The 27,496-nt window shown below is 52.0% G+C and overlaps 12 protein-coding genes across 12 annotated transcripts; 4 read left to right on the forward strand and 8 right to left on the reverse strand.

Moving 5' to 3' along the window:
- Nucleotides 1-39: 39 nt before the first annotated feature.
- EDD37DRAFT_386790 (fungal-specific transcription factor domain-containing protein) lies at nt 40-2,635 on the forward strand. Its single transcript, XM_062812177.1, has 3 exons — nt 40-302; nt 364-2,214; nt 2,263-2,635. The coding sequence occupies exons 1-3, from the start codon at nt 133-135 to the stop codon at nt 2,549-2,551; spliced, it is 2,310 nt and encodes a 769-aa protein (XP_062671301.1). The 5' UTR covers nt 40-132; the 3' UTR covers nt 2,552-2,635.
- Nucleotides 2,464-4,714, reverse strand: EDD37DRAFT_386801 (uncharacterized protein). Its single transcript, XM_062812178.1, has one exon. It carries the CDS (start codon nt 4,511-4,513, stop codon nt 2,720-2,722), a length of 1,794 nt encoding a protein of 597 aa, XP_062671302.1. The 5' UTR covers nt 4,514-4,714; the 3' UTR covers nt 2,464-2,719.
- A 662-nt stretch (nt 4,715-5,376) lies between these two features.
- EDD37DRAFT_608864 (glutathione S-transferase) lies at nt 5,377-6,057 on the forward strand (the record flags this gene model as incomplete). The annotated part of the gene is made up of 1 exon (XM_062815085.1): nt 5,377-6,057. The coding sequence occupies one exon, from the start codon at nt 5,377-5,379 to the stop codon at nt 6,055-6,057; it is 681 nt and encodes a 226-aa protein (XP_062671303.1).
- A 150-nt stretch (nt 6,058-6,207) lies between these two features.
- EDD37DRAFT_386860 (major facilitator superfamily domain-containing protein) lies at nt 6,208-8,348 on the reverse strand. Its single transcript, XM_062812180.1, has 4 exons — nt 7,727-8,348; nt 6,802-7,674; nt 6,659-6,752; nt 6,208-6,603 (listed from the first exon to the last, which is right to left on the reverse strand). Exons 1-4 carry the CDS (start codon nt 7,931-7,933, stop codon nt 6,359-6,361), a joined length of 1,419 nt encoding a protein of 472 aa, XP_062671304.1. The 5' UTR covers nt 7,934-8,348; the 3' UTR covers nt 6,208-6,358.
- A 480-nt stretch (nt 8,349-8,828) lies between these two features.
- EDD37DRAFT_649741 (Cupredoxin) lies at nt 8,829-11,161 on the reverse strand (the record flags this gene model as incomplete). The annotated part of the gene is made up of 5 exons (XM_062818167.1): nt 8,829-8,948; nt 9,006-9,998; nt 10,032-10,141; nt 10,264-10,894; nt 10,958-11,161. 5 exons carry the CDS (start codon nt 11,159-11,161, stop codon nt 8,829-8,831), a joined length of 2,058 nt encoding a protein of 685 aa, XP_062671305.1.
- Nucleotides 11,162-11,680: 519 nt separating this feature from the next.
- On the reverse strand, nt 11,681-13,060 carry EDD37DRAFT_386811 (uncharacterized protein). The gene is made up of 5 exons (XM_062812179.1): nt 12,763-13,060; nt 12,635-12,707; nt 12,362-12,589; nt 11,800-12,305; nt 11,681-11,734 (listed from the first exon to the last, which is right to left on the reverse strand). Exons 1-4 carry the CDS (start codon nt 12,838-12,840, stop codon nt 11,824-11,826), a joined length of 861 nt encoding a protein of 286 aa, XP_062671306.1. The 5' UTR covers nt 12,841-13,060; the 3' UTR covers nt 11,681-11,734; nt 11,800-11,823.
- A 23-nt stretch (nt 13,061-13,083) lies between these two features.
- Nucleotides 13,084-14,426, reverse strand: EDD37DRAFT_629527 (enoyl-CoA hydratase). Its single transcript, XM_062816519.1, has 3 exons — nt 14,229-14,426; nt 13,436-14,177; nt 13,084-13,375 (listed from the first exon to the last, which is right to left on the reverse strand). Exons 1-3 carry the CDS (start codon nt 14,382-14,384, stop codon nt 13,347-13,349), a joined length of 927 nt encoding a protein of 308 aa, XP_062671307.1. The 5' UTR covers nt 14,385-14,426; the 3' UTR covers nt 13,084-13,346.
- Nucleotides 14,427-14,910: 484 nt separating this feature from the next.
- EDD37DRAFT_386913 (uncharacterized protein) lies at nt 14,911-16,045 on the forward strand. The gene is made up of 2 exons (XM_062812183.1): nt 14,911-15,744; nt 15,955-16,045. Exon 1 carries the CDS (start codon nt 15,002-15,004, stop codon nt 15,620-15,622), a length of 621 nt encoding a protein of 206 aa, XP_062671308.1. The 5' UTR covers nt 14,911-15,001; the 3' UTR covers nt 15,623-15,744; nt 15,955-16,045.
- Nucleotides 15,678-17,213, reverse strand: EDD37DRAFT_386890 (7-alpha-hydroxysteroid dehydrogenase). The gene is made up of 2 exons (XM_062812181.1): nt 16,448-17,213; nt 15,678-16,356 (listed from the first exon to the last, which is right to left on the reverse strand). The coding sequence occupies exons 1-2, from the start codon at nt 16,940-16,942 to the stop codon at nt 15,733-15,735; spliced, it is 1,119 nt and encodes a 372-aa protein (XP_062671309.1). The 5' UTR covers nt 16,943-17,213; the 3' UTR covers nt 15,678-15,732.
- A 64-nt stretch (nt 17,214-17,277) lies between these two features.
- EDD37DRAFT_386893 (poly(A) polymerase) lies at nt 17,278-21,949 on the reverse strand. Its single transcript, XM_062812182.1, has one exon. It carries the CDS (start codon nt 21,669-21,671, stop codon nt 17,613-17,615), a length of 4,059 nt encoding a protein of 1,352 aa, XP_062671310.1. The 5' UTR covers nt 21,672-21,949; the 3' UTR covers nt 17,278-17,612.
- A 126-nt stretch (nt 21,950-22,075) lies between these two features.
- On the forward strand, nt 22,076-24,761 carry EDD37DRAFT_629533 (transcription initiation factor TFIIF alpha subunit). The gene is made up of 2 exons (XM_062816520.1): nt 22,076-23,676; nt 23,729-24,761. The coding sequence occupies exons 1-2, from the start codon at nt 22,309-22,311 to the stop codon at nt 24,464-24,466; spliced, it is 2,106 nt and encodes a 701-aa protein (XP_062671311.1). The 5' UTR covers nt 22,076-22,308; the 3' UTR covers nt 24,467-24,761.
- EDD37DRAFT_629534 (muniscin C-terminal mu domain-containing protein) lies at nt 24,762-27,419 on the reverse strand. The gene is made up of 2 exons (XM_062816521.1): nt 26,781-27,419; nt 24,762-26,731 (listed from the first exon to the last, which is right to left on the reverse strand). The coding sequence occupies exons 1-2, from the start codon at nt 27,406-27,408 to the stop codon at nt 24,957-24,959; spliced, it is 2,403 nt and encodes an 800-aa protein (XP_062671312.1). The 5' UTR covers nt 27,409-27,419; the 3' UTR covers nt 24,762-24,956.
- Nucleotides 27,420-27,496: the final 77 nt, after the last annotated feature.

Here is a 27,496-nt window from a genome sequence, read left to right on the forward strand (position 1 = left end):
CCGAGCTCGGTTCCCTCTCGGTCTTTTTTCCTCCTCTTCTTCCCACGTTGCGTTGTTACACAGTGACTCTGCATGAAGACGACTCCACCCTTATCAGAACCCAGACCCGTTACAAGTACAGAGTGATTCCAGATGACAACATTTAATGGAGTTCAAGTCTCCCCTACAGAAGCCTCAGAGCTTGAAGAGAGAAACTCCTCGGTATCGGGCAGTGACGCCGAGAACGATGACGCCGGCACTGTAGATACTCTCGACGACAATGGGAATCCAAGCAAGAAGAGGAAACGATCTTTAAAGATCTCGTGAGCTTCTCCTCTGCACCAGTGGTCGTTGTACCCCTTTCACTAACCATTTCCACCATAGCTGCGAGCTCTGCAAGACAAGGAAGGTCAAATGCGACCGCGTCGAACCTGCCTGTGGCTGGTGTGCACGCAACAATCGAATATGCGTCTACAAAGAACGACAGAAACCCGGCCTTCGTGTAGGCTATGGCCGCGAGCTCGAGGAGAAAATCAACCGCCTCGAAGCCCTTCTCCAGGTCATGGGCCGTCGGCTCGAAGAGCATATTGTCGACCATAGCGACGGCTCACAACACCGACCAACTCCTCTGCGCTTGACCTCTCAACCAATGCAGTATTCAACAAGTTACTCGCAGAATGACCCACGTCCGTCAAGCGCCAGTATGGCTTCTCAAGACACTCCCACTGCCGACCCTCGTTGGGTTCCGTCCAATGCCTACGAACGCATGCAATATCCTCCCCGTGCTCAGGATGCCATGTCCATCCGCTCGGTTGTTGATACGAGTGGTCACGATCTAGCCTCTCGGAGCGACAGAGCAGCCTCGACAGCATGGTACCCAACTTCAACTCCTACAGCGTTGATTCCTGAATCGGAGCTTCCTCCATATGATCTACTGTACACTCTAGTGGACTTGTACTTCAAGCACGTCAATCCATGGTCCCCAATTCTCGACCGCAAAGCTACCTTGGACGCCTTTTTCGGTTCCCAGTCCATGGACGAAGCAGACCGAGTGCTTATGCACGCCGTCGTTGCCACAACCTTACGATTTTCCAAGGACCCACGCTTGACCCCAGAGTCACGAACACAATTCCACGACATCTCACGGCAGAAAATCACGCTCTACGCACTTGATAATCCCAATGTACGCGCCCTCCAAGCCCTAGTCATCCTGTCTGTCGATATTCTGGGAACCTCAAACGGCCAGCAGGGCTGGAATCTGCTCGCCCTGATCGCACGGAACGTTGTCCAACTAGGCCTCGAGGTCGAAAAGGGCGCATACCTCGAATCTTCCACCGCGTACCCGTCTGCAACACTCCTTGAAGCATCGCAGCCTAAGTCGTGGATCGAGAGTGAAGAACGACGGCGATTATGCTGGATGACGTTCGTTCTCGACCGCTACGCCACAGTCGCCACAGCCGACGCTTTTATCTTGGACGAACGGGAAATGGACCGCTGTCTCCCTTGTCGATACGACCTGTTCTCCCGTAACGAGCCCGTCGAAACGCGATGGCGCCGTCGAACCGCCTTACAAGCCGAGATGATCGTCAACAAGCCCGAAAATTTGGGTAGTTTCTCATACCATTGCGAGGTGCTAGGCATTCTTAGCCGCATCCATCGCTTCCTGCATCAACCACTCGACATTACTCGCCACCCGGACATTCAGCACTGGCGCGAAACCTACCGCGAACTCGACGGCGAATTGAATAACTGGTTACAGAACCTGCCTGGAGAGTATGGCAAGATCTCGCAACTATGCCACTCGGACCCAGGAAGCCGGATCTCCAATTGGATCATGCTTCACGCTGCTTTCGTGACATCCGTCATCCGCCTGCACTCGTCGGCGGCGTATCCGACCATCAAATCTCCTGTGTTTACGCCCTCGTACCATGCTATTCAGCGGTGTCTAGGGGCAGTGGAGAGTCTGCGGGAAATAGCGCAGGATGTGCTTAACACCGGCATGCTCTCTCTGCTGGGCCACCCTTTTGCGTTCGCACTCTGGGTGTCCGCAAGAGCTTTGCTCGTGCACGCCGCGACCATGGAGTGTGAAATCGATCCGAAAATCACCTTCTTCATATCCACGCTGGAACAAATGGGCCAGCATTGGCAGGTTGCAAGAGAATATGCTCGAATACTGAACAACGTTGTGCAAGAAGGTAGTACCGGGTCCGGCAGGACATTTACCGCCATGAGAAGGTAAGATAGACACCACACGGTGCCACTCCCTGAAGCTAATTTTGGCAGAACGGCATACGAGTTGAATATCTTGATCTCCAAGGGTCCTCGATCTGTCCTTGATCCTGTAACGACGCACACTGCGCCACAGAACGAGGTCGAGTACCTTGAGATCTTCGACTTCTTCAACTATCCCCGCTTGAACGCCATCGCTGGCAACGGGTTTGATCCTGCTGTGGTGGTTTCTCCAGCTGGTGGTCCTCCAACTCAACAACAGCAGCCGTTCCGAGCCACTCCGGCATTCGCCATCCCGAATCCAGAGTCGGATTGGTTGATATTCAAGCCGCCGTACGAATAGTGAAGTGGGTGTCAACTGTAGTGTTATATGTATGAGATATCAACCGAGACTCTTGCTGTTGTTCGCAAAATATGCTTTCCGTGCCCTCCAGTACAGATGCCGTGTCGCAATAAGCCAATCTCTGTATCTGCGCCATATGTGATTATGGCAGACGTTATCATACGTGCATCACATCCCCATCCACTGATCAGAATCAGCACACTGAAGCACACCGTCCCCAGCCACCCTGCCAATATACGCCAGCTCCGCGCGAAACCACTCTTGCTGTTTCTGGTCGATCCCCTCGACACTACATGCAATCATCAAAGGCCACACCGCTGTCCTAGCCTGATGCGGCTTGATCTCTGGTCCGTCGCTGGTGTCTGTTGGTACCACTGATGAATGTCCTGAAGTTGACACCGGGACCGACCTCGACAGCAACCCTGACACCGAACATGACAGCGATTGCGACCTGCTAGACCCAAAGTCATACTGGGACACAGACGTAGGCTCAACGGGCGCGAAATGTCCCGCGACCGAAGGCAGTGCGCACGCTAGACTATCGGCCATCGCTTGCAAAGCCATCGCAACATCACTGCGTTGTTCCTCATATGCCGGACTAACGAGCGGACAGGACGGAACGACCAGTAGTTTGAGGATGCGCAGACGCATGCTGTTAACCAGCATTCTGGCGGAATAGTACTGCGCCCAGAGCGCGGCGTATGCTGGACGAGCGTACGCGTATACCATGGACGAATAGAAGTGTTGCTGTGGCCAGCCCCTACTGTTCGAACCGGCCAAGATATGTCGTGTCAATGAGTGACTGACAGGAATCTTGATCGCCCAGTCTTTCAGCGCTGCATCGAGGTCTCGAGCCTGGCTGTTCAACATCTCAATTGCCATGGGTCCAGGGCCGTCGCCCTTGCAAGCCCGGGTTTGCATCTCACTTAGCTTGTGCCTGAGAGCGACTATTCGCACGATGATTCGATCATAGTCAAGATCCAACTCTTCTTCGCCGAACGGTACCCCGTCAGACATCCACTCTGGCAATGGTATCGCTCTGAGCAGTGCGGACCGAATAAAGCCCCGGCGCGCGTGCGTGATGATACAGCTTGCAGTGTTGGTGGAGCTCAAAACATCGTACCAGACTTTAAGAATCGCAATCGCGCCGTCGTGGTGCCACCAGCTCGTCATCGACACGAATGCTGCACGTGGTGGGAGTCCTTCCCTCCTCGGGCAAAAGATCGTAGAATCGTATTGGCCCATTAGCATGACTGTCAGAAGGCAGCCTTCGATGTATGTCTGGTCCAGACTCGGTTGGTGGACATCTTGGACTTTAGTGAGGAGCCGTCGAGCGATAGGAAGTAATTGGTCGTATAGAGTGGACGCCTGGACAGCAGCAGCGGGCAGGTGTGTGGTTCTGAAGTACACTGCTAATGCGAGGCTGGAGAGTGCGAGGTTGACCATTGTGCATGTCCGGCCGGATTGGTTCCAAGCGTAGAGACAGCTTGCTACGCAGGATATGGTCTCTGGCTGCTGGGAGTTGAGTTCGAGGTGGTGGGCTACGAAGTACGTCATTGCTTTGCTCTCCAGATCCGAGTCCATCTGCAGCGCAGGAACAGGGGGCAGGAGACCACGACCTTCTGCCTGCCGCGAAGAAGGCGGGGCCTTATCGAGACCTTCTTGCTGCCAGGGGACTGGGCGAGGGCCCTCATTCTGTTGCAAAGGAGGCGGATGGACATTGGCTCCTGTCGCAGCCGTCGTCACCATCAAATTCAGAGCCGACCTTGGACCCCGAGGACGTTTAGTCTCCCCACTGGCATATTGGTTCTCGACGTGGATCAGAAACGAGGCTTGTTTGACGGCCTCGACTGGGATGCATTCTCGGTGAGACTTGACGCAGCGCTTACAAATCGGTTTGGTCTGGTCGCATTTGACTCTTCGTGTTTTGCAAGTCTGGCAGGCTCCACTAGGGATTGGCATGGCTCGCTCAAAGGTTTGGTTTAGGACGCCCCAGCACACAGCTGAATCATTCGTCAGGCGGTTGTGCTGGAGGCGGATGTGGTTGCGATCGTGCGCCGAGATTAAGTTCGTGCGTTCGAGAGGGTTTCTCCTGATCTGGAGGCATGGCGTCGATGTTGAAGTGGATTGGGAGGGGGAATATCATCATATACTCGTTTCGAATCTGGGAGATGTGATGGAATGTCTGCATTGGTGGGCCTGTTTAATGTCGATGGGTAAAAATTTGTTTCGTCTGACTGACACGCGTCCCTCTTTCGGCCACTCTTCAGCCTGCTATCTAAGAGAAATCCTGCCTGTCAGACTGTCAGACTCTCTCTGCTTTTCGATGTGCTTAGTAAAGGACCAAACTCAACCGAGACACTATTCCATATCCGACGAAACCCAGCGATTGGTAAGAAGAATCTTTGTATCGTGAATGGCCAGCCTTGTCCTATCACTCCGATCTCTGCAAAAGACGGGCTCAGAAGCCACCGTTGGCCGAAGAGCTGCAGCGGTACTCCATCATTCTGTACCCATTTCTGTTGCCCGAGCATTGACATATCCACCGTGGTGCTTGCCCTCGACCCAAGGTTTCCGGCCGTCGAATTGTGTTGATACTCTCGTGCGAGATGCGGAGGGTGCACGTGGGTGTTGACCGAAGTAGAAGCTAGACCATGGAATTAGGTATAAGTACTGCAGCTTTTCTATCTTCCAGAGCATCTTTTCTTGAGTAGACCTACCGTCCTATATTGATGATCCCTAAGTCTTTCATATTACTTGCAATCCTTGGCCTTGCTTACTTACTTTTTTGCAACCCACGGTCTTGCTCACTTGCCAAATATATCATGTCATCCCAACTCAAACCCATCAAACTCTACGGCGCCCATGGAGCCAATCCACCCAAAGTCGCTATCATCCTCGAGGAACTAGGCCTCCCCTTCGAAATCATTCACATCCCCTTATCCGACGTCAAGAGCCCAGACTATGTCGCTCTCAACCCCAATGGCCGTCTTCCCACCATTCAAGACCCCAACCTGGACATCACCATCTGGGAATCCGGCGCTATAGTCGAATACCTCATCGAGCGGTACGATACGGAGCACAAACTCAGTTTCGCACCCGGCACGGTCGATTCGTACCACGCCAGACAATGGCTTTTCTTCCAAGTATCCGGCCAGGGACCCTACTTCGGACAAGCCTCTTGGTTCAAGAAGTTCCACCATGAAAAACTGCCCAGCGCCATAGACAGGTACCTCCGCGAGGTTGAGCGTGTGAACGGCGTGCTTGAGAGCTGGTTGGCCAAGCAGAAGGACAAGGACCCCAATGGTGATGGACCTTGGCTCGTCGGGGGTAAGATGACGTTTGCGGATCTCTCATTCGTGCCGTATCATCGTGCAATGGGGATGGCACTTCCTGATGATTACAGCGTGGAGAAGTTCCCGCTTGTGAAAGAGTGGTGTGGGAAGATGTTGGCAAGGGAAAAGACGAAGCTCGCGTTCGAGAAGATGACCAAGGCGTCCTCCTGAGCAGGCGGCCTCCTGAGCAGGGGATTGCTGCGGCGGAAAGTCAGGTTGACATCGGTTCAGTCGTATCAGTATCTGAACATGACTGGGTGGTGGTATCATGGAATGGTCCATGCAATCGTTCCATGGATTGCAGTCCGCTTCAAGTAGTCCACCTCGAGTAAAATCAATTCACCAGTTGAAGAGCCCGCAACCAAAACAGGATTGGCGTGGTATTGGTGCTGAAGGGTCGCGCTCCACTTGTTTCGCTCCGTCTATCGTATTCGAGGCTTTCCCAATGCATATAGGAGAATGCTAGGGGCGCTTAGACCTTGGCAATTTTTACGGCGGCCCGCGCTTGCTTCAAGCACGATTCCCTGAAAGTCATCTGGGTCACTTTAATGTCGGAGTCCTTGCCCAAGGGCCCCTCTTCAAGTCTGACCACGACCCAAGCTCGCAACAGAAGACAACAAATAGCCCCACCGAGCCACATGAAGCCGGTGAAGAGTTGGACAGGAAGGTAGGCTTCATAGCCACCTTGTCGGAGTTCCAGCGCAATTGGTTCGGCAACTAGAAGAAGAGAAGTCAGGTTTTGTCGCGATGGGGTTACATGATGGTTACTCACACATAGTCGGAAAGACGATGATAGTCCATACGATTGACAAGGCAGCCGGCAAGTGCTTGATCCCAAGGACTTCAACAAGTACCGGAGCAACCGTCTGCAAGGTCGAGTAAGTACCAGCCAGGACGAACAGAAAGAATACTCACAGCGTAGTATGTGCCACAAACCGATCCACCGAGCAAGGCGAACACAATAAGCGTAGCATAACTATGTGCAGATGTCCAGATACACAAAGAGTATATTGAACATAACAACGTCGCGATGCCGACCATATTGATTCGTCCGATGCGGTCACTGAGTAACCCGACAGTTGGCCGCCCAATGGCCATTCCTAGATTTGCCAGGGCGCCAGCAATGGCACCCTGCTTGAAGGTCAAGCCGATCTTGAGAGCGTTGTCCGGTAACGAGAAGAAAACGAGAGTGTACCCCATGGTGCTGAACAGTGCCCAGCACACAACAAGGATGAACTCGTAGTGCTTGAAAAGTGACAGGTCAAAAGCCTTCTGGTTCGGGTCGATTTGTTTGTTCCGATCGCGCATCAGCAGCGTACAGCCCGCATTCATGACGAAGGTAATCATGGCAATGATACGGAACGCCCACGCTTGGTCAATGTCCTCGATCATGGCCTGAACGCCCAAGCTGTAGCACATACCGCCAATACCGCTTCCAGCAGCTGCGATGGCGGCGGCGAATGAACGTCTTTTGTCGAACCATTGCGGGACGATGGGAATGGCCCCGACGTAGAGAAAGCTGGAACCCCAAGCGAAGGACAAACCTTGAGCAAGGAACAGGTGCCAGACTTTCGTGGCGAAACTTGCACCGATCAATCCCGCAGTTTCAAGCACTATACCTACTGCGAGGGTTGGCCGCGTACCGTATCGTCCGCTGAAGTATGTGACTAAAGGTGCGACGAAAGTGATCTGGGAGATGGAGACGCCGCCGATGAAAGCATAAGTGATCTCCCTGGTGCCTGGGTATTCCTGAGTTTGGAGATAGTGGGCTAGATAGACACCGAAGGCCTGGACATGGGTCAACATGAGGACAATCTGTCATACTATACTATGGACTCACGCCGTTGACGCCCCATGTATTCGCTGTGATGAACAGCATGCAAGCAACGCACACCCATCCGTAACCGCCGTCTGGAGCGACGTGCTCGTGGGTGGTTTTGGGCTCGCCAACTTCAGCATCGGATTGATGGAGGGCATTGTCGTTCGGTGGACTGCTCGCTTTCTCGTGACTTGCTTCTTCTGAGAGTTCGGTGCTTGTAGCCATCATGAATAGATCGTAGCTTCACGATTGTCCGAGCTTGGATGTTGCTGGAGGCTTCGAAAGGAAAGAAGATCTTTGTTGGGAAATCTCAAGTAAGTGTAGTGTCTGGGCTACAGGACGGTGGGACTGTGAAGTTTGTCTGCTCTCATATTCCATGGAGGCATCATGGTATGCAGATATCTGTGGGTATGAAGAGAGTTCGGTGACGCAGCGTCCCGCGGAGAACAATCACGCCCTGAACGATATCAAACGTTTCTCAACAATTGATGGGGACATGCCTTGAGCACCTACAGTACGCTCCAATCTCGGCGAATGCATGATGTTGCTCATGACGGCGGGCGCTGCACTGAGAATGCGGGATCCCCATTGCCGCTTGGGAAGACGTTATCTCCCGGATGAGTTAAGAGAATGAATCAACATCGTTCAGCCGGCATCAAAGCGGATGGAAGTGGACCTTGACCGCGATAGGTCCAGCTGACATCTCATCATAGGTGTTGGGGTCTGATAGTGGTATCTGTTGCTTGTCCGCGTAGAGGTGTAAGGGAAAGGTGGATTTTAACAGCTGAATAAGTCGCTTATCAGTGTATCATTCCGAGAAATTCGCAGCGAGCTTCCCGTTGAGGAATGTAACAGCGAGTATCGACCAACGACGACCAAAGTGCTTACTCCGTACATCTGATGTTATTCGAACTTTGGAAAACGTCCCTAGTATTGCATAAGCAACGTTAGATGGCAAGAATTCACCCCAGATGTTATCGCGGCAGACGTACGAAGTCGATGGGCTATGCCACGGCAGACTTCAAAAGCACCCTAGAGCCCCACTGCTGCAACCGCATCCTTACGGACCATAATCTGCTTCCACTTGACGAATAGACCTACTGTGCTCGTATCAGAGCCATCCTCAAAGGCCCGAATCAATCTGGTCAACCATGTCCTTGCTGGTAAAAGCATTCCAGCTGGTGCAGAGGTTGCTGGCACTGGTCGGGACTTTGACTTGCGAGAGTATGAGATCAGGACGCTCCTATCGATGTGTAAGCTTGGGTACGTTGACAATCCAGCCTGCAGTAGCCAGACTCACCAGTATATTCACATAAAGGCCTCCGCTAACATGCCAGGCAATGTGACAGTGGAATGGCCATACACTCGGATTGTCCGCAACGACCTCGATTGCAATATAGCCACTGGGTTGTAACAACTGTACATCCCGTCGCATCGGATTATTTGGTCGGACTGTACTGCCGTCCCAACTACCCACCCCCTCGTGCAGAACGTACATGTTGTGACCATGAATGTGCATCGGATGAGCAACAGGTGACTGATTGTTGATGACAATGACGAAGCTCTTGTTGGTGCCGAATTTGTAGACATTCCATTCCGGAACGTACGGATAGCTGTCATTGCCAGCATCTGCAAGCAATAGAATAGGGTCATTGTAGTTGACGCGGAAAGTGGAATCATTCATGGTCCATAGAAAGTGTCCCGTAGCATTGATCTCAAAGTTCAGAGCAATATTGACCGTCGTGTCTGGGCTGGGTGGAGTTATTGCTTCGTACGGAAGGGTCATGTTCAGGGGATCGTTTGCACACCTGCTATCATCAATCGGCCAAGCAGTTGAGTTGGGGGTCGTGTTGGAATTCGCGTTCTGGTAGTATACAATGGCGAGACCGTTTGGCTGATTAGTGACGGAGCAGGTAGAGCTTATTGTAGACCTCATCCAGAAAGTGTCAGCCCTTGAGCCATTCGCATGGACAATCACATCCGCCCTTTGCCCAATGCCGAGCGTAACTACATTCGTTGTGTACGGCTGAATGGGGCCAAGATCGTACGCAATGACCTGCAAAACATGTTCGTCGATGCTGAAACGTTGTATGCCTTCAGCTCCGGCGTTGATCAAGCGAAGTCGATAAGATCGCCCAGAAGTGAATTGGGGCTTGGACAAACCCGCATTCGGGGTGCAAGTCAAGTTGGTCATGGCGCAGTCAAACACGCCTTTCCCGTTAATGAGGTTATTGACAGAAGGGGGTGCAACCTGGGCGAGATTGGTACCCATGACTTGCTCCACAAGGGTGAACTAGTCGTTGTGATAGTAGTCTGTCAAGATTACAGGGCCCAAATCTTGGTCGTAGGCTGCATTAAGGGGTCCGTGTATGATGATCGGCCCGAGTGCACCACCAGCGTACTGTGCGCTGTAATGGGAGTGATACCAGGTTGTGCCTGTATCATGCGGTGTTATAGTACATGTGTCTCATCCAGCAAAAGGACCGAGCAGCGAATGCTTAGGGCCTGTGGAGGATACCAGGAGCATGCAGAACGTTTTCTGTCTCGGGACAACTCACCATACAAGTCCGCATTGAAAGAGTATGTATAGGTTTGCCCTGGTAAAATAGGGCACTGTGAGATGCCCGGCACGCCGTCTTCGTAAGGAGTACCCTTCTGAAGGAGGGCATGCCAGTGTAATGCGGTACCCTCTTCCGGACCGGTAATGTTGTTTGTCACGGTGACCTGAATAGTGTCGCCCCAATTAGCTTCGATAGTAGGGCCTGGAAACCCTCCGTTGATGACTAGCGCAGATCGCTCAACGCCATCAGGAGCAATGATGCCTCTGGAGACCACAAAGTTGTATGAACGTACAATCCCAGTCGTTGGTGCGTTTGTGTATGGGTTCGTACCAGCAGCTGTTAGTAAGCCCCAGGGAAAGCCACTAGGTGGTGGAATTAGGGAGCCTGCCCCCAGAAGTCCAAGAATGTCACCGATGAAGCGGAGGAATGTCTGAGCAAGCAACGTCCCTAAGAGAGAGTTGCCATTGGTTTGCGCCTGAGACAGAGCATTGTTTCCCAGCGACGCTGTCTGTTTTGGGAACCCGACCCAGGGCAGATCTGAGGGAAACAGGATCTTTGACATGGAAGCAGGCAGACGCGCGGTTCCAATGATAGGAGTGCCAGTGTACGTGACAGTGGTTGTGGCAGACTAAGAATAGAATAGGTGTCAGTAGAGCGGCTGTACTTGACGATGACCCATCTATTGACATACCGGTGGGGTAACACTGAGTGGTGCGGAGGTCGACACACTCGTTGGTGAAGCCGAGGCAGGGCTTGCTGATGTTTGACGCTTCTCGACGGCAGGATTCTGTATAAAAGCCAGACTGTCATCCAAGATTCCGGGATTGTTTGGGAGACCCTGGGAGAAAGTTGTGAAGAGCAGGAAGCACAACAGCAAAGCCGAGATCGCCAGCATTTTGTCAAATTGCTTCTGCGTAGATCAACGATGGAACGAGTGAATCGATAGGGAGTAACGAGTGACCGATCGCAACAGGCAATCAACATAAGCAAGATCGATGAAAGAGAGGCGGCGATGTGCTTGGGCTATTATCCCATATGAATTCCATCTCTTGATCATTAAGTAAACTTTCCCAGGAACTTGGGACGGTTGCAAAAGACGTTCACACCCTTTGCAATACCACATCCACAATGCATGATGTCGTGTATCAGGGATGAGACCCGTTCCAGGTGGATGGGACTGTGGTGCGTTGAATTGATGGGGTCGGACCGTTGTCATACACACCATGAAGGATCAAGGTATCACAGCGGCAAAGCGTCTGGATCTGGTCTGCATGTGCATGAACTATACCCCACGGACACCGAGTTTGGCCGCGTTTGCGAATGGTGGTCGCATTGATAATGTATGCAAGGTAGGCCAACAGCACATACCTGATACTCCATTGAGCTAAACCGCCGCCACTCTCGTTATGTGACCGCGGAGATCGCTATCATGGCACCATAACTAAGGGCCGGAGCTGCAGTTGCCTTCCTGCAAGAACGGTAAACCAGCCAGCGTTAGCATTGTTCGTCATCAGCTCCGCTTCCTTGACTTACTGTGGTATGGCCGGCAATCTTCGGCTACAACTTGCTGCTTCTGTGTTCTGTGCCCTGACCTTCTTGGTCGTTGAGCACGAAGTACCACTTCACGCCTAACATATTGGTCCATCCATCACCGCAAAGCCCTTCCCGGCTCACAACTTCCAGGATCTGGTCAAACCTTTCTTTCCCCGCCACTCCGATTGTAATACTGTCTAGGCCTTCAGGCTGGGACTCGGCGCCTGGGACGAATTTCAAACGTGCGTTTGTGAAAAGGAGTTCACTTCCATCCCTTTTAACACCAAAGTATTGTTGCCATTGCTCGGCAGCGGCTTCAGTGTCCAGCTGATCTGGTGCAAGCCGGCATGTTGCTCCGAGCAGTTTGAGATGTGAGCAACGTCTCATTGCCTCAGAATATCTGGCATAATCAGGCCCGCAAGCATGCCATGGACTAAACGTATTCTCAAGCGGTTCCGGATTGGCAGGGGAGGCTGTATGAGAATCCAGCTCTGGCAGCATCCCTCCTATGTTGAAATCAGCGAGAACACATGGTCCGGTCGCGCATATCTCTCTCACTTACCAGCTATGCCTTTTGGATGGTACTGAATGCATTCACTATCACCGTGGGAATGGTGAAAGATGACTTTTGCTAGCTGTTTCGACTCGATGTATCGCTTACGAGCGACCGCATCCGAAGTTTGCATGATTATCATGTAACCGCCATCGCCTCTCTTCTTGAGCAATCTTCCGACGGTAGTGTCGGGTTTGAAAGGAGAACAGACTTCAATGATATCGCCGCCAATTGCAACTGCTTACATAAATGACAGTTTGCACATGATTCCAGTAGGCCTACCTAGGATATTCTTGAGTCCCCATTGTGCGACTTGTGGATCCACAAACACGACTTCGGTGCCGAGTACCGTGGTCTGTGAAGGTGAGCTTGTCCGAGTACTTGCTGCGCCCGTTTGGGATATGTCTCACCAGTAAGTACGTAGCTCTGTCAAGATCTTCAGCAATCAAAGCTATCTGCCTAAGCCTCGTAGGTTCGGTAGCTGCCATTTTGCTGCCGTGGACTGGACTGTATTGCCTCAGGGGCAGAGTATTTTTGATGACGAGGGGAAGACCACAGAAGCGTGCCCTTCACATCAAGCACATGTGGCTGGCGATGAGCTGCCGAGTCAATTCGGGGTCCTAAGGGCACAATATGCTGCTCACACCATCAAAGCCGTACGAGAATTAGGAGAACATGTACTTGTTTCGAAGTGAGATTGTGATAAAGTGATGACAAGCTGACGTTCATGATGTGGTTGGACCTCGGCATTGCATTTCAACTTGACGTCTCAGCCTCGTCAGTTCGGCTGACAAGGCTGAGACAGAACGATTACTCGTACAAGGACTACCGATATGAACCATAGTAGTAGAGTCTAGGGTAGATCGTGTGATAACGGTAGGCAGAGCTCATACAACGCTGCAGAATCTGTCAAGGTGTGTCGACAGCCATATTGACGGACTATGGACATGATAATTTACTCCTTCCATGGAAGAAGTGACTACTCTTCACGTTCTCACAATTTCGCAGTGCCTTTTCCTTTCGCTACATCACCGTCATTAGCATTGAGACGGACTCCCACTTGAAGCGCTGGTCAGTACTCACAATTCAACGAACGATTTCTCTCCTGAAATCTTTTCTTCTGGGCATCCTCGACGATTCGTTCTGCCAAAGCTTCGGCGGCGTCGTACACCGCAAGCATCCGATCCCTCCTGAGAGGTAGATTCTGCAGTCTCTTGGCCTCCATCATGCTCTTGCCATCATTGATGTCCAGCTGCTCCTCCAGAAAGTCAAGCACCTTCTGCTGGAAGTTCTGCTTAGGGAAGATTCTATTCACCAGACCCCATTGTTCGAGTTCTTGCGCTGTCAGCTTCCTGCCGAACATGAGAAAATCGTTGGCCCGGTGTGCGCCAATCGAATGGTAAAATGACGTGGCGGATCCGAACTCGGGGACCAAGCCGAGAGCACTAAATGGCACTTGCAGGTATGCATCGTCGGCAGCAAGAATGATATCGGCAACCCCTTCGAACCAGGCCGCACCACCACCAACAGCCGGCCCGTTAAGGGCGAGAACAAAGACTTTTTTATGGTCAATGATGGAGCGGAGCAGTTCCACTGTCGTTGCATGTGTAGCCATGAACGCTACCTTCTTTTCAGCTGGCGTAGCATATTCGACGTCTGCTGCAGCAACGGCGGCTTTCACGTCGGCACCGGAGGAGAAAAACCTCCCTTCACCGGTGAGCACCGTGAAAACAGTGTCTGGGTGTTCATTCAGCTCTCTCAGGGCGGAAACCACCTCAATCAGCAGTTTGCCACCAAAAGCATTGAGTGATTTGGGTCGATTGAGCTAGAGTCGTCAGGATCAGCCACGTTTGTCACAAGATGCCTCATTCAATACTCTGATTATCCCTATTTTCGCTTTGATCTCCAGGATTATGTCGGTATATTTGTACTTGCCTGTTGTTGCCATGGTGGCTTCTTCGGGCAGCAGACTGTCTCCTACAGGGTCAAGCTCTGCAGTGAAGTATCTTAAAAAGGAGCTGAGGACGTTCATAAAGGTACGGCAACGAGGGGAGGTACAGTAATTGCAAGATGGATGTCACCTTTTATCGGAGAATTACCCCACAGACCCCGGTAAGTAATCAAGAAGCCTCGGTCCGTCAGGGCTACGAGGTCCTAGCCCTCTTACCTTACCTCAGTACTTCCAACGACCAAAGTGAACCTGTGGTGACATGCAGTGATATAGACTTGTCCGGGTAACTCGTCAATAAGGGAGACAAAACCTGAGAGAGCATGGCATTACGACCAGAGGCACGCAAAACACGAACTGGCTGCTGTACATTGATATTCCTCTTCTGAGGATGTCGTTCTTTCAAGGTCAATACTACTGCAGCGACGTTTCGGACAATCACAAATATCGCACATTCGGTTCAAGCGGAAGTCAGGAATATCGAGTATTGGAAGCAGAAGAAGAAAGCAGAGATCGTTTAGACGCGCAGAGGATTGTATAGTGCCACGTGACGTCATTTTCAATATGCGCAAGGCTTCAGACTTTGAACAATTTTATTATTGTCCCGCAAAGTAGACTGCCACGACCAAGTTCTCTCTTGCCAACGGAGAGTCTTCTACTCTTTATATACTTGTACCTCGTCGCCTCCCAAATCATTCAAGATGTCAGAACCAATTCCCGAGTCCATACCCACATCCGCGGACCGACGCTCGAATCGTCCTGTCAAGCGTGCCCGCGGCGCCAACACAGCCTTACTCTCCCAAGCGCACGAGATCGACAACCTCTTCCTCGACCCCGACAGACCAGTCGACCTCCCTCCACCATCGACCGCTAGCAAGGCCACCGTCGCTGCACCACCAGAAATAGTCGCAAATGTACAAGGATCCTCCGCGGGTGCCGGATCAGGTGAATTTCACGTCTACAAGGCGAGTAGGCGGCGCGAGTACGAAAGACTAAGGGCGATGGACGAAGAAGCCAAGCAAGAAGAAGACAACGAGAAATGGGAACGTGAAGAGAAGGAGCGACGTGAAAGAGACGAAGAGAGGACGCGGAAGAACCGGGAGAAGCGGAACCGGAAGAAGGGTAAGAACGCGAAGGGCGGTGCAAAGGAGGAAGAAGACGGAGGTGTTGATGATGTGGTCGGAGAGACGAATGGCGTCAAGAGGAAAGCGGCGAGCTTGCAAGTTCCCAGACGAGGGAGCAAGGACGAAGAAGAAGGAAGTGATTTCGGGATTGCGCAAGTCGTCCAGGAAGTGGGAATAACGATACATGAGGACGATTGAGACCATGACACACCCACCTGGGTCAAGGGACTGAATCACGCACCGCTGGCAGACGATCAAAGCACTCATGCGACCACACAGAGAGGAGCTGGAACACCACCTATACCCTCCTATGCCTTCTTATCAACCGGCAACATTGCCCCATCAATCCCACTGAACCACCGAAACATGAGCTGCACGGTCCCTGGCATCACACCGAAATACGGCATGAACTTTGCATAAAACGGCAATCTGATCGATCCTCCATCACCCCTCTCGATCCTCCGCACAATCTCTTTAGCAATATCTTTAGCTTCCACCACAGGACCAAAGAAATGCGCATAGAAAGGCACAGTCGTCTTGTCCGCAAAGAGCTGCGTGTCCAGCTGGCCAGGTTCAACAAGGAGTGTCTTGACCTTCGCAAAGACTGACGGATCCGGATGAGATCGTAGTTCATTGCACAGCGTGTGATGTAGTGAGCTGACTGCCGCTTTGGAGGCAGTGTAATCTGACAATGACGCGGGCGCGAGGTGCGCGAGTAGCGAGGATACAGTCACGATATGCGCTCCCGTTTTCGAGGTGATCAGATAGGGCAGCAGCACTGACAGTGTGTTGAAGTGTCCTAGGGCATTGATGGTCAAAGTGCTGGATGCTTGCTCAGCCGAGAGTGTGGTCGGTTTCGTGGGTGTTGCAAGAAGTGGTAAACCCCTGACGTTCGTCGCTGCATTGTTGATGAGGATCGTGGGAGATCCAAACTAAAGATACCCATCGGTTAGCTAATAGTTCACCCATTTTGTCCCAATCCTCGTGAAAGTGCAGCTCAGGGGAACTGTGGGGCAGACAAACCTGATCAACGACCTTCCCAACCGCCCCTTCAATCTGCTCTTTCGAGCTAACATCCATAACTTCCCATTGCAAATCCCATCGCTCCATCTCTTCAGTCGCCTCCTCGTCTGGCTCTCTGACGTCCAGCACAGCAACTTTTGCACCCTTACGCAAAAACATCTGCGACAGGACTCTGCCTAGACCGGTCCCTCCACCGGTGATCACGATGACCTCGTTCTCCCAGTCCACCTTCCGATGCGGTCCATACGTGATCCGGTGGTTCGCCCAGATACATACCTCCACTACCGCCAACAACGCCGTGTAGCATAGTGTATAGTAGGCGAGAGGTTCGCGGTGCTTATGTACGGACGCCAGGCACAGGTAGAAAACCATCGTGATCCATGGGTGGAAGATGGAGTTGGCTAAGATGAGAAACAATAGATCTATCGTGATGTGGTAATGCCATGGTTTCGGTTTCGATTGTGTCGTTTTAGATGTCGTTGAGAGTTGTGCCATCTTGTCTCTCTGCCGTGCCCTGGCCGAGTCGTGTAAATGTCTGGCTGTATGAAAGCGCGCCGAACTGGTCCTAAGCTCCGTACTCTGTCCCAGCTGAATATGCGTGTGCTGTAGGCTTCTGTGGATCTTCAATAGCTGTGCTGGACTGGTGGTTTCAGTTCGGAATGGTCATTACGTAGTGGTGATTAATATATGGTGATTTCGATGCCCACTGGAACCTGCCAGTTGTGGTGTACAAGATTGAAATTGTTCAGAGTGCAATGAATGTCAGCAGCTACCATAAGAATACAATGAGAACAGTGTCTCAAAAAAAGGGAACTATGGATCGAGGACTTGTGATCGTGGTTTCAGAGAAAAGGAGGTATTGAACCGTGGGCGCCTCTCCGCAGACCAATCATATGTCTCGAATCTGTGACGACGATGAAACAGCCACAAAAACCCAGAAGGTCATGGAATGATGTGCCCTTGATTGAGGCGGGATAATTGTTCGCTTGTTCTAATGATACAACACATAGGTGTCTGTGTGTGAGCATCTAGAATCTACTAAGGATATCTAGGATAATGGATAGTGTACAGCTCTCCTCCAAAGCAGGCTACCTCGATGCCGTTCTGATCAAAGCAGACCGCACAGTCCTCTAGGAACAGCAGGCAACCGGCATCAGCCTGTCCGTCAGTCAAGCTCTCCGGGAAGCTCGTTAAGCAGCCCTTCTTCGTCACCTCTGCCAGCTTCATACGGTGTACGGCCACCACTGACTCCACCATATGGATAACCTGTGCTTGTTCGCCATCCCATCATACCTCCACCGCCCCATTCGTATTCGTCTTCAATATTGAACTCAGCACCTTCCCGGGCACAGCCATTGCCACCCTTCGCGATAATGGCGAGATCCTGCAATTGTCTTGGGTCAAAGTGAAAGCCGAACTTGCGAGGAATGGGCATAATATCCGGATCTTCATCTCTGGGACGTTGACCTCTCACTGTGTCCGGATACAGCGTAGCAGGAACTTCCACAGGCAGGCATTCCACGGGTGAGTCCTGAACTTGGCTCACGGCATTTTCGTGTGGATCGTCCGGCGGATCGTCTGATCGAGCACCGTTGTTGTCCGCTTCCTCCACAGCGGCAACCGCATCAAGACGATGCTTCACTTTCTCTTCAATTGCGAAGGGTTCCATACTCTGTTCTGTGCGGGGTTCGCCCGGCCCACCCGAGACAGGAACGTCTAACGACGTCTTGCCTGGAGTCTGCGCAAAGAAGTGAGCATTGCCAGTCGGCCCCGCATCACTTTGAGGCGATGTGAATTGCTTTGCGAAGAACGCGAGACGCCGAGCTCGTAGAGCTCCTCGATCTGAACCGCTGGCCTGGCTGCGTACTTTTGCTGGAGATGCGGCTGGCTCCGGCTCCTGAGGTTGTTCTGTGTGGACAGACCTTGGGTTCACTACACTGCGCTCATTTCGACCCAGAAGACTGGACAGGAGTTGCTGGTGGTGGGCGGATACAGGATCCGTCTGCCTCGCAATTGGGTTGTCGTACAGCTGGTATGTTTGATCAGACGCCATGGGAGACTGGTCGGCGTTGCATTTCGAAGGGGTTTTCTCGCCATAGACCGTGGTTGATTCAGCGGCAGCATCATTAGACGCCGTGGTCCCACGCAGCTCTCGCGGGTGAATGGTCTTGGAATAGTACTTGCGCAGCAATTCGTTCTTCTCTTCGAGCTCCTCCCATGTCATCAGCTCATTATACGGAAATTCGTTGCTGAGCTTTTTCAAATTCTTAGAGCCCAGGTGGTGTCTCCATGTCCCTTCACGAAGGTGCTTGTCTCGAGATCGAAGCCACCGGCCCCCACGAGTGCTGTTGTCCCAAGGTGTTGCTTTCCCGACCTTATTATCCCGAGGCTGTTGTGGTGTGTCTGAAGTTGTGTCGACATGACTCTCCTCATGTGGTCGGCTTTGCCTTGCGTCCAGTGACTCGGCAACGACCCGTATCGCTTGACGCGGATGACTAGCTGGCTGTGCAGAATCTGGAATCGAACTATTTTCACTATTTGCAGGCCATGGTGGTTGCTCGGCACGCATCCTCTCAAATTGACTCCGGTACTGCTTAGTGCTGTAAGGGGACGGTCGATTCGGATCATAAGGACATTGCTCGTTCAGTTCACGCAATGTCGGGTTGGAAAATTCTTGCATGGTACCTTTGGAGATTTTTGTGTCTCGCCAGTGCAGCCACCGGCCCTCTTGAGTGTCGATGTCCCAAGCCACTGGATTCCCATCTTGATCTAGTCCGTTGGCAAGTAGAACGTCTTTCCGTGAGCAGAAAAAGTCATTGGCTTTGTCAACCCCTTCAGATCCAGTTCCGCCTGGCTGTGGTGCATTCGACTTGGGACTAATAGAGCCACCTGCCCTGTCGGCGGCCTCGTGTTCGGAATCTTCCTCTTCGTCATCACTGTCCATCGATACCTTCCTGAGCCTCCAGCTTTCCGATATCTGTCGGCTGCTCTTTCTTTTCCTCATCTTGATGTCCTGATGCGAGTGGGTCGATGTCAGCTGCGAGTCCGGCGAGCGGCGTTCTTCTTTTGAGGAGGAATGGGCTTGGGGTATCCCATGATCAGAGTTTCCCGACGTACCATCATTTTGAGATCCAGGATCTTCACTTTGCATCTTTTGCATCAACAACTTTTCCTTGAGTTCGAGCTCTTGTTTCATGTCCAAAACCTTCTGCTTGTGGAATTGTTGGTCCTTTCTTAAGGTGTCAACACGGTCTGTAACAGGTTCGAGAAATTCGTCCACAGAAATTTCAGCGCCGTTTCCGACCTTCTCAAGAATTGACCATGCTCGACGAAATTCGTCTCGGATCGAAACCAGCCCATGGTGACCAACGGTACGTCCAACGTTGTGCTCCACCTCGAATGGGTCTTCGATCGAGAGCAGATAGCGTAGACGAACGTGCTTCTTCGCCGGAGCCCATTTCGCTTCGGTCCAGCCCTTTTCTGACTTGGACAAGAGACCGCCTCTCTGTCGAATCGAGATAACATCTCGAGTCCAGTGGAAGCCCTCACGTGTCGCATAGTAGCGGAAGAAGCCTCGGAGCAGCTGTGAGGAGGTTTCTCGATTCTTGGTAGCGGCCATCTCTTGCTGTAATGCCTTGATCTGATCAGGATCATGGATGAAGCGAATATCAAATCCTTCGAACAAGGGAATCTCCTTGTCAGGATTCCAGCCGTCGCTAAGCTTGGCTAGATATTGCAGATTGGGGATTACTGGAGGTGATGCAATATTCATGAGATAGTGCAGCACCAGCAATATGTAGCCGTAACTCGATAGTGTGCCACGATACGGGGTATTGATGTCCCTGGCTTTGGCCCAGATCTTGACAAAGATACCCACATCACCCACGCGTGGATCAAAGCTCTGGTAAAGTTTCAGCAACGTCGAGTTGTGCATTGCCACGAAATTGGCAAAATTGATGTCGCACTGAATGCCACAGTCTCCTTTGAATTCCAGATCCGCATTACCACGGGTGGCTGGCATTGGGGAGGGTAAGTCTTTGATCTCGAGCTCGCTCAGAGCTTGATTGACAGCGTCTATACTCGTGGAGTCTGGTTCTTCAGCAGGTTCGGTGATTGGCTGGTCTGCCGGAGTTTCGAATGATGACTTTTCCCAAGAAGCTCGATACTCACAGAGGTTGTGAAGTAATTCAGGAGAGGGACGCTCGCAAATGCGTAGAATTGGCACCCGAGTATTCTCGAGGAGACGTGCGCCATACTCCTTGTCGAGGAATGCTTTTTCCAGAACACGACGAATTTCCATGTTGAACACCCGTTCTTCATCCTCTTCTGCGTCCTGCTCAAGCTCTGGCCCATTTTCAACATCTGGTGGAGTGGTCTTGCTTTTGGTTTCTTGATATTCAGGCAAGGATAGAAGCAAGTCCATATCGCAGCCTGCCAGAGCAAACCCATTCGCGAGACTGCCATAGCATTTCAACTTGATATTCTCGGCATCGATATCTGGATATTTGTTGGTCAAAGCCTCCTTCGCAACGCTTTCCAAGTCTTTGCGAAAGTTCTCTTTGAGCAACGACTCCTCGCGGCTGAGTTTGTGTGCTCCATAGGCTTTCCTGCCAACCTCGTTGAGATAATCCGATTGGCTCATAAGAATATGTCGCATGTTTCGTTGTTGCTCAGCAGTCCCATAGTTTGCTGGATTGTGTTGGTACAATTGTGCATGACGTGGTGGAGGTCGTCCATAATTAGCATATTGACCTGCATCCATAGCGTGTGCTGTTGCGGGGATATGTGGTGGCTGACCATAACGCCCAGGATGACCTCGGTGATGGCCCCTCGCACGATCCTGGAACTCCCTCGGTGTGCCGTGACGGAAGTTATCAAACTGCTGGACTGGCGGCTGATGTTGATATTGAGGTTGATACTGATGTTGAGGTTGAGATTGAGGATAGAAGGGAGTATTTCTCGAAGGAGCTTGCTGGGGCGCTCCTAGTGGTGGGAAGTCTTCGGAATTGTTTGATGATGGAACCGACTGTTGATTGCTGAAGAAAGAAGCTTGACTGCCATTCATGTGATGGTGCTGGTGGAATCCGTGACCTCTTCCTGTATGTCGGCCACCTCGATGACCACCGCGATGACCTCTCCCTCTAGGCGTCGACTGCTGCGACATAGACTGCAGTTGAGACCATACATGGCCGGTGAAGCCAGGTTGTTCCTCGGAACCTTCCATAACGTCGAAGAAGGATGAGGTTATTAGATGAGACTAGGAAACTCCAGACCCGATACGATCGTCACTTCAGCCCACCTAAAGCCATCGAAGGATTTGACCATGGACCACTTTAGAACACGGGTCCTAGACGCCGCGCGATGACTGATCCCTAGTGCACGCTCATCACAAGGAGAAAGGGTAGTTGAAAGAATGTGATGAAGATCGGCGTGGCAGAGTTGAAGGACAAGTTCATGCAAAGAGGAGTGTCGCGTCTTGAGTGTGAAATGAAATGAAATGATAGAATGAATGGATTAAGTTAATGGATGAATGGATCTTCATTACTCCGACGCCGGCCCATCTGTTCTTCTTGGCACCCGTCTTGCCTTGCCTTGCCGTGCTTGCCTTGCCGCCTGTCATTGCAGTCATTCCATTTCATGGGACTTTTGGAGACAGACAGGCCAGTCTTAGACCAGAGATCATTCAGCCGCTTGACGTATCGTACACCAAGTACCGACCAACGCGCCCTCCACATCGCATTCCTTGCCTAGACATCTTGGTTTACCCTCATACTTTCTTTTCCTTCGTGCGGCATAGCGGCTTATTGTAGCCTCTTGCTCCCTATTTCACATCTGCCTTCTTCATGCTCTCCTAGTACACAATGAATGGTTCCGCCCCCTCCGCAGGCGGACCTCCGAGCCATCCTGGCGGTGGTGCTCCAGTGTTGAAGCGCAAGAAACCTCTTTCCGACCCTTTCTTCAAAGGCCCCAGAAGGAATCCAGCAGCACGACCTCAACTGAACGGACATGCAACACCCGCTGCAAATGGACATCTGCCTCTAAAAGCACCGGCGTTACAAGCCTCGACACCGAACAGTCAACGAGCATCTTCCCCTGCCAAACCGGCAATTCCAGATAATGAACGTGTTAGCGGCTTCAGCGATCCACGAGTCACCGCCGAAGGAATCCCCTACAAGGACTACAAGCTTGTCACCACAAAGAGAGATCTTCTGCATGGCCTGAGATACCATATTCTACAATTAGCAGGAGACAAGGTGGTTGACATTCGTAATGAAGCCGAGTTCTCAAAGCCTGCGCGCCTCCATCGACGCGACCCTAGGGCACCTCCGCCCGGGCAACATCAGCACAAAGAAGAGGAAGGGGATTTCCCAGACCTCAAAGATGGCCTCAATGCCGCAGAACGAGAAGAGCTGGGTCGAAGGAAGGAGATACGGCAAAGGGAGCGAGAAGCAAATCTTGCACAGATCGCACCCTCACAAAACGCAGCCCGAAAGATGAATGCTTTCAAGAAGAAGACTCAACAAGTATTCAGGCCCGACCTGTCTGCGGAGGATAAACGTCGAATACAAACAAATTACGAAGAGAAGCTTCCCTGGCATCTGGAGGACTTTGACAACAAGCACTGCCTCATCGGTCATCATCAGATTGGGTCTATGAGTTCTAATGCTGCTCTTGTATTTGAGCCTGCCGTCGACGCGTCTACAGGGAAATTTCGACTGATCCCTATTGAAAAGGCATACCAGTTCAAACCCAAACGAGAACTTGCGCAGCAGATGACTATCGAAGAGGTCGAGGCCGCGATGAAAAAGCGAGGTTCTGACCCAGAGTGGTTGATTCGTCAGAGAGAAGCACGGGTAGCCGAAGCTTCGAAAGAGCTCGTGGCAAAACGAGCCAAAGGTATCTTTACAGGGGCTCAAACGCAGAACGTTGCTGGCAGAACAGGTGAAGATGCAGATCTGGACTTTGAAGATGACTTCGCCGACGACGAGGAGGGGGATTTGTTTGTCGACAAAGACGAGGATGAGAAAATCGCCGAGAAGCGTATCAAAGAAGACCAGCTGCAAGCTAACTTCCTCGACTTTAAGGATCTTAAGGAGTATGACGAGGCCGAAGAGCGAGAAAAGAAAGAGGCAGAAGCCAGAAAAAGAAACTTCCGAGAACTCAGAAAGGCACTGGAGAAAAGAGAGCGAAACTACAATCATGGTAGTGACTCTGAATATGAATCTTCGGTATGTGCTCATGGTAAATTTCACATTATTTCATTGCTAACACAGTGGGCAGACCGAGGACGAAGAAGAACGCGAGCGCATTGAACGCGAACGTCAAGAAAACCTCAAAAAGGATGAGGAAGAGAAGAAGTCGGCTCTGCCTTCATCTGGCAACAACACACCATCAGGCCGCAAAGAGAAGAAAGCGGGCACAGGCAGCGATCGTGAACGGTTAGCTTCCCGTTCTTTGAAACGACCTGGCTCGCCAAATCTGTCCGAAGGATCAGGCACAGATGCCTCTGCAAGACGAAAGAAGCTGAAATCAAAGCATATGTCCTCGACTCAGCCCACGCCAGGCCCGTCACGACCAATGTCTCCGGCAAACGTACTTCCAAGCTCGTCCGCGCCCGGGTTACTCGACCCCAAAATCCGCAAGCGCACTGGCGGTGCTGGCTCAGACACCGATGCTGGTATGAGTGACCGCGACGGCGCAGCCATGTCGGATGGCAGCCGTACTGCGAGACGGTTGAAACTGAAAATGTCCGCGTCTCCACCGGGCACGAATCCTCCCTCACGCGCGGCTTCGCCTGCACCTGGTGCATCACGCGGTGCTCCTAGTCCTGGTGCCAGCAACCCGATCGCGTTCCCGTCAGTACAGGATATCAAAAACGCGGTGCCTACGCAAGGCATTGCCATCAAGGATCTCATGAAGATTGTGGCGCATCCTAGAGAGCGGAGAGCGGAGTTTGTCAACCTAGTCAAGGAGGTGGCGAGGATGGACAAGGAGAGAGGTGTGCTCGTGCTGAAATAGGCCCACAGTATGCACCACGCTGAGCCTTGTCTTGTTCTTCGACAGCCAGAGATGGTGAGCTGAAGATCAGCCCAGTGAGCTCGCGACGCACCACGCTGTGTTATAAAGATTAGACAGTGTTGGGCGTTGAAGCTGTGGCAACTCACTGGGCTCTTTTGAGTAAGGAGTTCTGAATTCTGGCGAGCAGTCGCAACCATTCACAGACACAGAAGGTAGTATCACGATACATTATACTTGCCACTCGGCAGGTCGTCTTCTTCATCATAGCACATTAGTGACGATTGGAAATTCGTACATCAATTAAGGTACTCTTGCGTGCAGCATTCTATGTCGTGGACTATCAACTCGGTCTGACGAGGCACGTCCAGCTCTTTTCGTTCTGACATCCTTTTCGTCGCATCCAAAGCAGCATCGCTATGCCTATTCACAGCAGCTGGCACACTCAGGACAATTATCCAATCGAGCTTTCACACTGCATGGGATTGCGTGATTAAGAAGCGCTGTATCGTCCACTGATCAGCTTCGCCTTCGTAGGAACGACCTCGAACATTTTCTCCTCGGCACTCTCCCTCGCACTACTAAGATTGTCCCCAGTATCATCAGCGAACGGATCCGAGTCGGTGCCGCCAGCCGAAGTAACCATCTTCTCAACGCCGACACCACTGGCCGTCGCGCCTGGGATATCAAACTTCAATTCGACAGTGCCCTTCTTTGGCATGCCGCCCTCGGTCATAAAGCGCACCAGCAATCGTTCCTGCTGCGGCTTCACGCTGAGATCATTGTACCGCCAGACCACGGCGGATGTCTTCCTGCGGAAGGTCGCGCCCTGAGTTGGTGCCATCATTGCCGAGACGGCTTTGCCGGCTCCTTCGCCCGAGGTATCCAGGTTGACGGTGATTTGGACATTCTTAAGATTCAAGGCCTCGGCTCCAGATTGGAAGAGGGGGTTGAGACTGTATAAGATGATGACGCTGACTTGGCCTTCGATGATTTGCCATGCTGGCGTGATGAGCACGGGACTGTATCGTCCAAGGTTGTTCTCGTCCATGTGCAGTTGGTACTTCAGGCCGATCAAGGGCGATGGCCTGCGAATAGCGGAGGTTGACACGGTGTAAGAGCCTGCTTGTTCTTCTGCAAGAGTACCTCCACTGGACTTTACTTGTGTCAGGAAAATAGGGTTCACAGCGACCTTGTCCAGCAGCTCGAACTTCTGCATGCGGATAGTTTCGTGGTCTGATTCAGCAAAACCACTTGGGTTGTACGCAAAGGCGACTTCGCCTAGGACAAGAGACTTGCTGATGCCGGATTCTGTGAACCATGATTGAACGGTCTCCACGATGGAAGCGTTCAGACCTGCCTCGTGGAGGTCGCTGTGCAGACTTGTGAACGCCAGACTTCGAGAAGAATGGATGGATGTGGTGTCTGAGCCGACACCGTGCTCATCTTGGAGTGTTGCGGCTGCCGCTAGTCTGGGTATCGGAGACGCTACAATGTTTTCGAGAGGACTTGTTGCTGGAGGCGTCATCACAGGTGGGAAGGCGCGCGACACGGACTGGGTTGGTGCAGATGGCTCCCCGCTGCTTGGGACATACATGGTGTTTCGTACATCTCGTCTTCCTCGAACAGTGCCTGATCCACGGTTGAGACCCGAAGTCTGCGCTTGTGTCCTTAACTGGTTGGCCATGGTGTTCAATGCTTGCTGTGCCTCGCTTTCATCTTCCTGGATTGGCTGATCTCTAATCATAAAGTTGCGTGCGGACTCTTCATTGACGAGTGGTGAAGCTGGAGCCTCTTGGTGGGAATCTGGGAAAGCACCAGGAGCTGACGGTGGAGGTTCGAATCTCTCGGCAGGCTGGGGTTGAGTTTGTGGAGTGCTGACTGTGTCCATGAGAGTAGGTTGCGAGGGTACTTCCCCTGCGCTCAATTCTAGCGGTGTTTGCGACGTCGCTGCACCATTGGTGAGCCCAGTGTGGTGTTCCGGCTGCCTGGCTGATGGCAAATCATTCAGTCTGTCATGCGATACTGAACTTGTCGGTCGTTCATCCTGGGTAGTACTAGGTGTCAAATCTTGTCCCGTCTCTTCCAGGTCCTGGAAACTTTGGGAGGAGTCTCCTCTTCTAAATGGAACGAAAGAACGTGTTTTCCTCTTCTCGGCTGTGGAAGACGGCGTTGAGGGTACGGTACTTTTTCTCCTACCCATCACAGTACCAAGTCGCTTGAGTCCGCCAAGTTTACTCTTTTCTTTGGTTGGAGTAGATTCAGGCACTAAAGTCATGTCAGCTTGTAGATCCCATTTGCGCCCGGGAGACTTTACAAGGAGTTAGTCTATCTTGACCGGCAAAAGAATTCGTACGTTGACTGTACGTATCTGCGTGTCGAGGCGGCGGTGGCGTGGGGGGTGCGCGGTTTTGGGAGCTCGGAGGCCTTGCACTGCCGGTCGTAGAACTGGCCCTTCTTGCGAGGCTACCACGTCCCCCAGCATGTCTTGCGGCAAAGGTTTTGATTTCGTCGGCTGTTTCAACATTCAAGAGCGCATTCAGGATAGATTCTGCGCTGAGCCTGTTCTTTTCAATTGCATCCACTTCGTGTGTCTGGAATTGGGTAAGGACGTCTCTTAGGTGGTTCAGTCTTGTCTCGTCGGCGGCCTGAAGCTGCTCGAACACAAAAGGTGCTTGAGACTCCCACTGTCGCGACGCCTCTTCAACGTCTGTGCTCGCAGTATCGGCTCTCCGACCGCCCTTCGCAGCCTTCTTCTGCGCATTGCTCAAGTCTTTCGCAAGCGAGATCAGGTTGCCTTGAGTGGTAGCCAATGACTGCATCTCTCGATTTCGAGTCACGAAATTCCTCAGAGGATTTTCAACATCTGTCTCGATCTTGGCTGCAAGAGCTTCGTGGGAGGCCGCCAGGTTTTCGGTGCCGGACACAACTCGCTGCCACGGCATTTGGAAGATGCTGCATTCGTTCAGCAGTGTGATACCACGAAAGAAGCATTGTTCCTACCCCAAAGCTGCGGCTCCATCTTGTTGTGGC

This window comes from Exophiala viscosa (assembly GCF_022695815.1).
Source record: "Exophiala viscosa unplaced genomic scaffold EDD37scaffold_4, whole genome shotgun sequence".
Lineage (NCBI taxonomy): Eukaryota > Fungi > Ascomycota > Eurotiomycetes > Chaetothyriales > Herpotrichiellaceae > Exophiala > Exophiala viscosa.

Excerpts from the sequence above, each read along its gene's own strand:
- EDD37DRAFT_386893 (XM_062812182.1), bottom strand. The coding sequence starts at position 21,671 with ATGGAAGGTTCCGAGGAACAACCTGGCTTCACCGGCCATGTATGGTCT.
- EDD37DRAFT_386790 (XM_062812177.1), top strand. The coding sequence starts at position 133 with ATGACAACATTTAATGGAGTTCAAGTCTCCCCTACAGAAGCCTCAGAG. Across the intron at positions 303-363 it reads AAACGATCTTTAAAGATCTC|CTGCGAGCTCTGCAAGACAA; the intron begins GTGAGCTTCTCC and ends TTTCCACCATAG. Across the intron at positions 2,215-2,262 it reads ACATTTACCGCCATGAGAAG|AACGGCATACGAGTTGAATA; the intron begins GTAAGATAGACA and ends TAATTTTGGCAG.
- EDD37DRAFT_386811 (XM_062812179.1), bottom strand. The coding sequence starts at position 12,840 with ATGGCAGCTACCGAACCTACGAGGCTTAGGCAGATAGCTTTGATTGCT. Across the intron at positions 12,708-12,762 it reads ACAGAGCTACGTACTTACTG|ACCACGGTACTCGGCACCGA; the intron begins GTGAGACATATC and ends TCACCTTCACAG. Across the intron at positions 12,590-12,634 it reads GGGACTCAAGAATATCCTAG|TTGCAATTGGCGGCGATATC; the intron begins GTAGGCCTACTG and ends TTATGTAAGCAG.
- EDD37DRAFT_629527 (XM_062816519.1), bottom strand. The coding sequence starts at position 14,384 with ATGAACGTCCTCAGCTCCTTTTTAAGATACTTCACTGCAGAGCTTGAC. Across the intron at positions 14,178-14,228 it reads CGAAAATAGGGATAATCAGA|CTCAATCGACCCAAATCACT; the intron begins GTATTGAATGAG and ends TGACGACTCTAG. Across the intron at positions 13,376-13,435 it reads GAGAAATCGTTCGTTGAATT|CGAAAGGAAAAGGCACTGCG; the intron begins GTGAGTACTGAC and ends ACGGTGATGTAG.
- EDD37DRAFT_629533 (XM_062816520.1), top strand. The coding sequence starts at position 22,309 with ATGAATGGTTCCGCCCCCTCCGCAGGCGGACCTCCGAGCCATCCTGGC. Across the intron at positions 23,677-23,728 it reads ACTCTGAATATGAATCTTCG|ACCGAGGACGAAGAAGAACG; the intron begins GTATGTGCTCAT and ends CACAGTGGGCAG.
- EDD37DRAFT_629534 (XM_062816521.1), bottom strand. The coding sequence starts at position 27,408 with ATGCCGTGGCAGCGAGTTGTGTCCGGCACCGAAAACCTGGCGGCCTCC. Across the intron at positions 26,732-26,780 it reads TCAAGATAGACTAACTCCTT|TGCCTGAATCTACTCCAACC; the intron begins GTAAAGTCTCCC and ends ACATGACTTTAG.
- EDD37DRAFT_386913 (XM_062812183.1), top strand. The coding sequence starts at position 15,002 with ATGTCAGAACCAATTCCCGAGTCCATACCCACATCCGCGGACCGACGC.
- EDD37DRAFT_386890 (XM_062812181.1), bottom strand. The coding sequence starts at position 16,942 with ATGGCACAACTCTCAACGACATCTAAAACGACACAATCGAAACCGAAA. Across the intron at positions 16,357-16,447 it reads TTGGGAAGGTCGTTGATCAG|TTTGGATCTCCCACGATCCT; the intron begins GTTTGTCTGCCC and ends GGGTATCTTTAG.
- EDD37DRAFT_386860 (XM_062812180.1), bottom strand. The coding sequence starts at position 7,933 with ATGATGGCTACAAGCACCGAACTCTCAGAAGAAGCAAGTCACGAGAAA. Across the intron at positions 7,675-7,726 it reads ATACATGGGGCGTCAACGGC|GCCTTCGGTGTCTATCTAGC; the intron begins GTGAGTCCATAG and ends ACCCATGTCCAG. Across the intron at positions 6,604-6,658 it reads CATCGTCTTTCCGACTATGT|TTGCCGAACCAATTGCGCTG; the intron begins GTGAGTAACCAT and ends CTCTTCTTCTAG.
- EDD37DRAFT_386801 (XM_062812178.1), bottom strand. The coding sequence starts at position 4,513 with ATGCCAATCCCTAGTGGAGCCTGCCAGACTTGCAAAACACGAAGAGTC.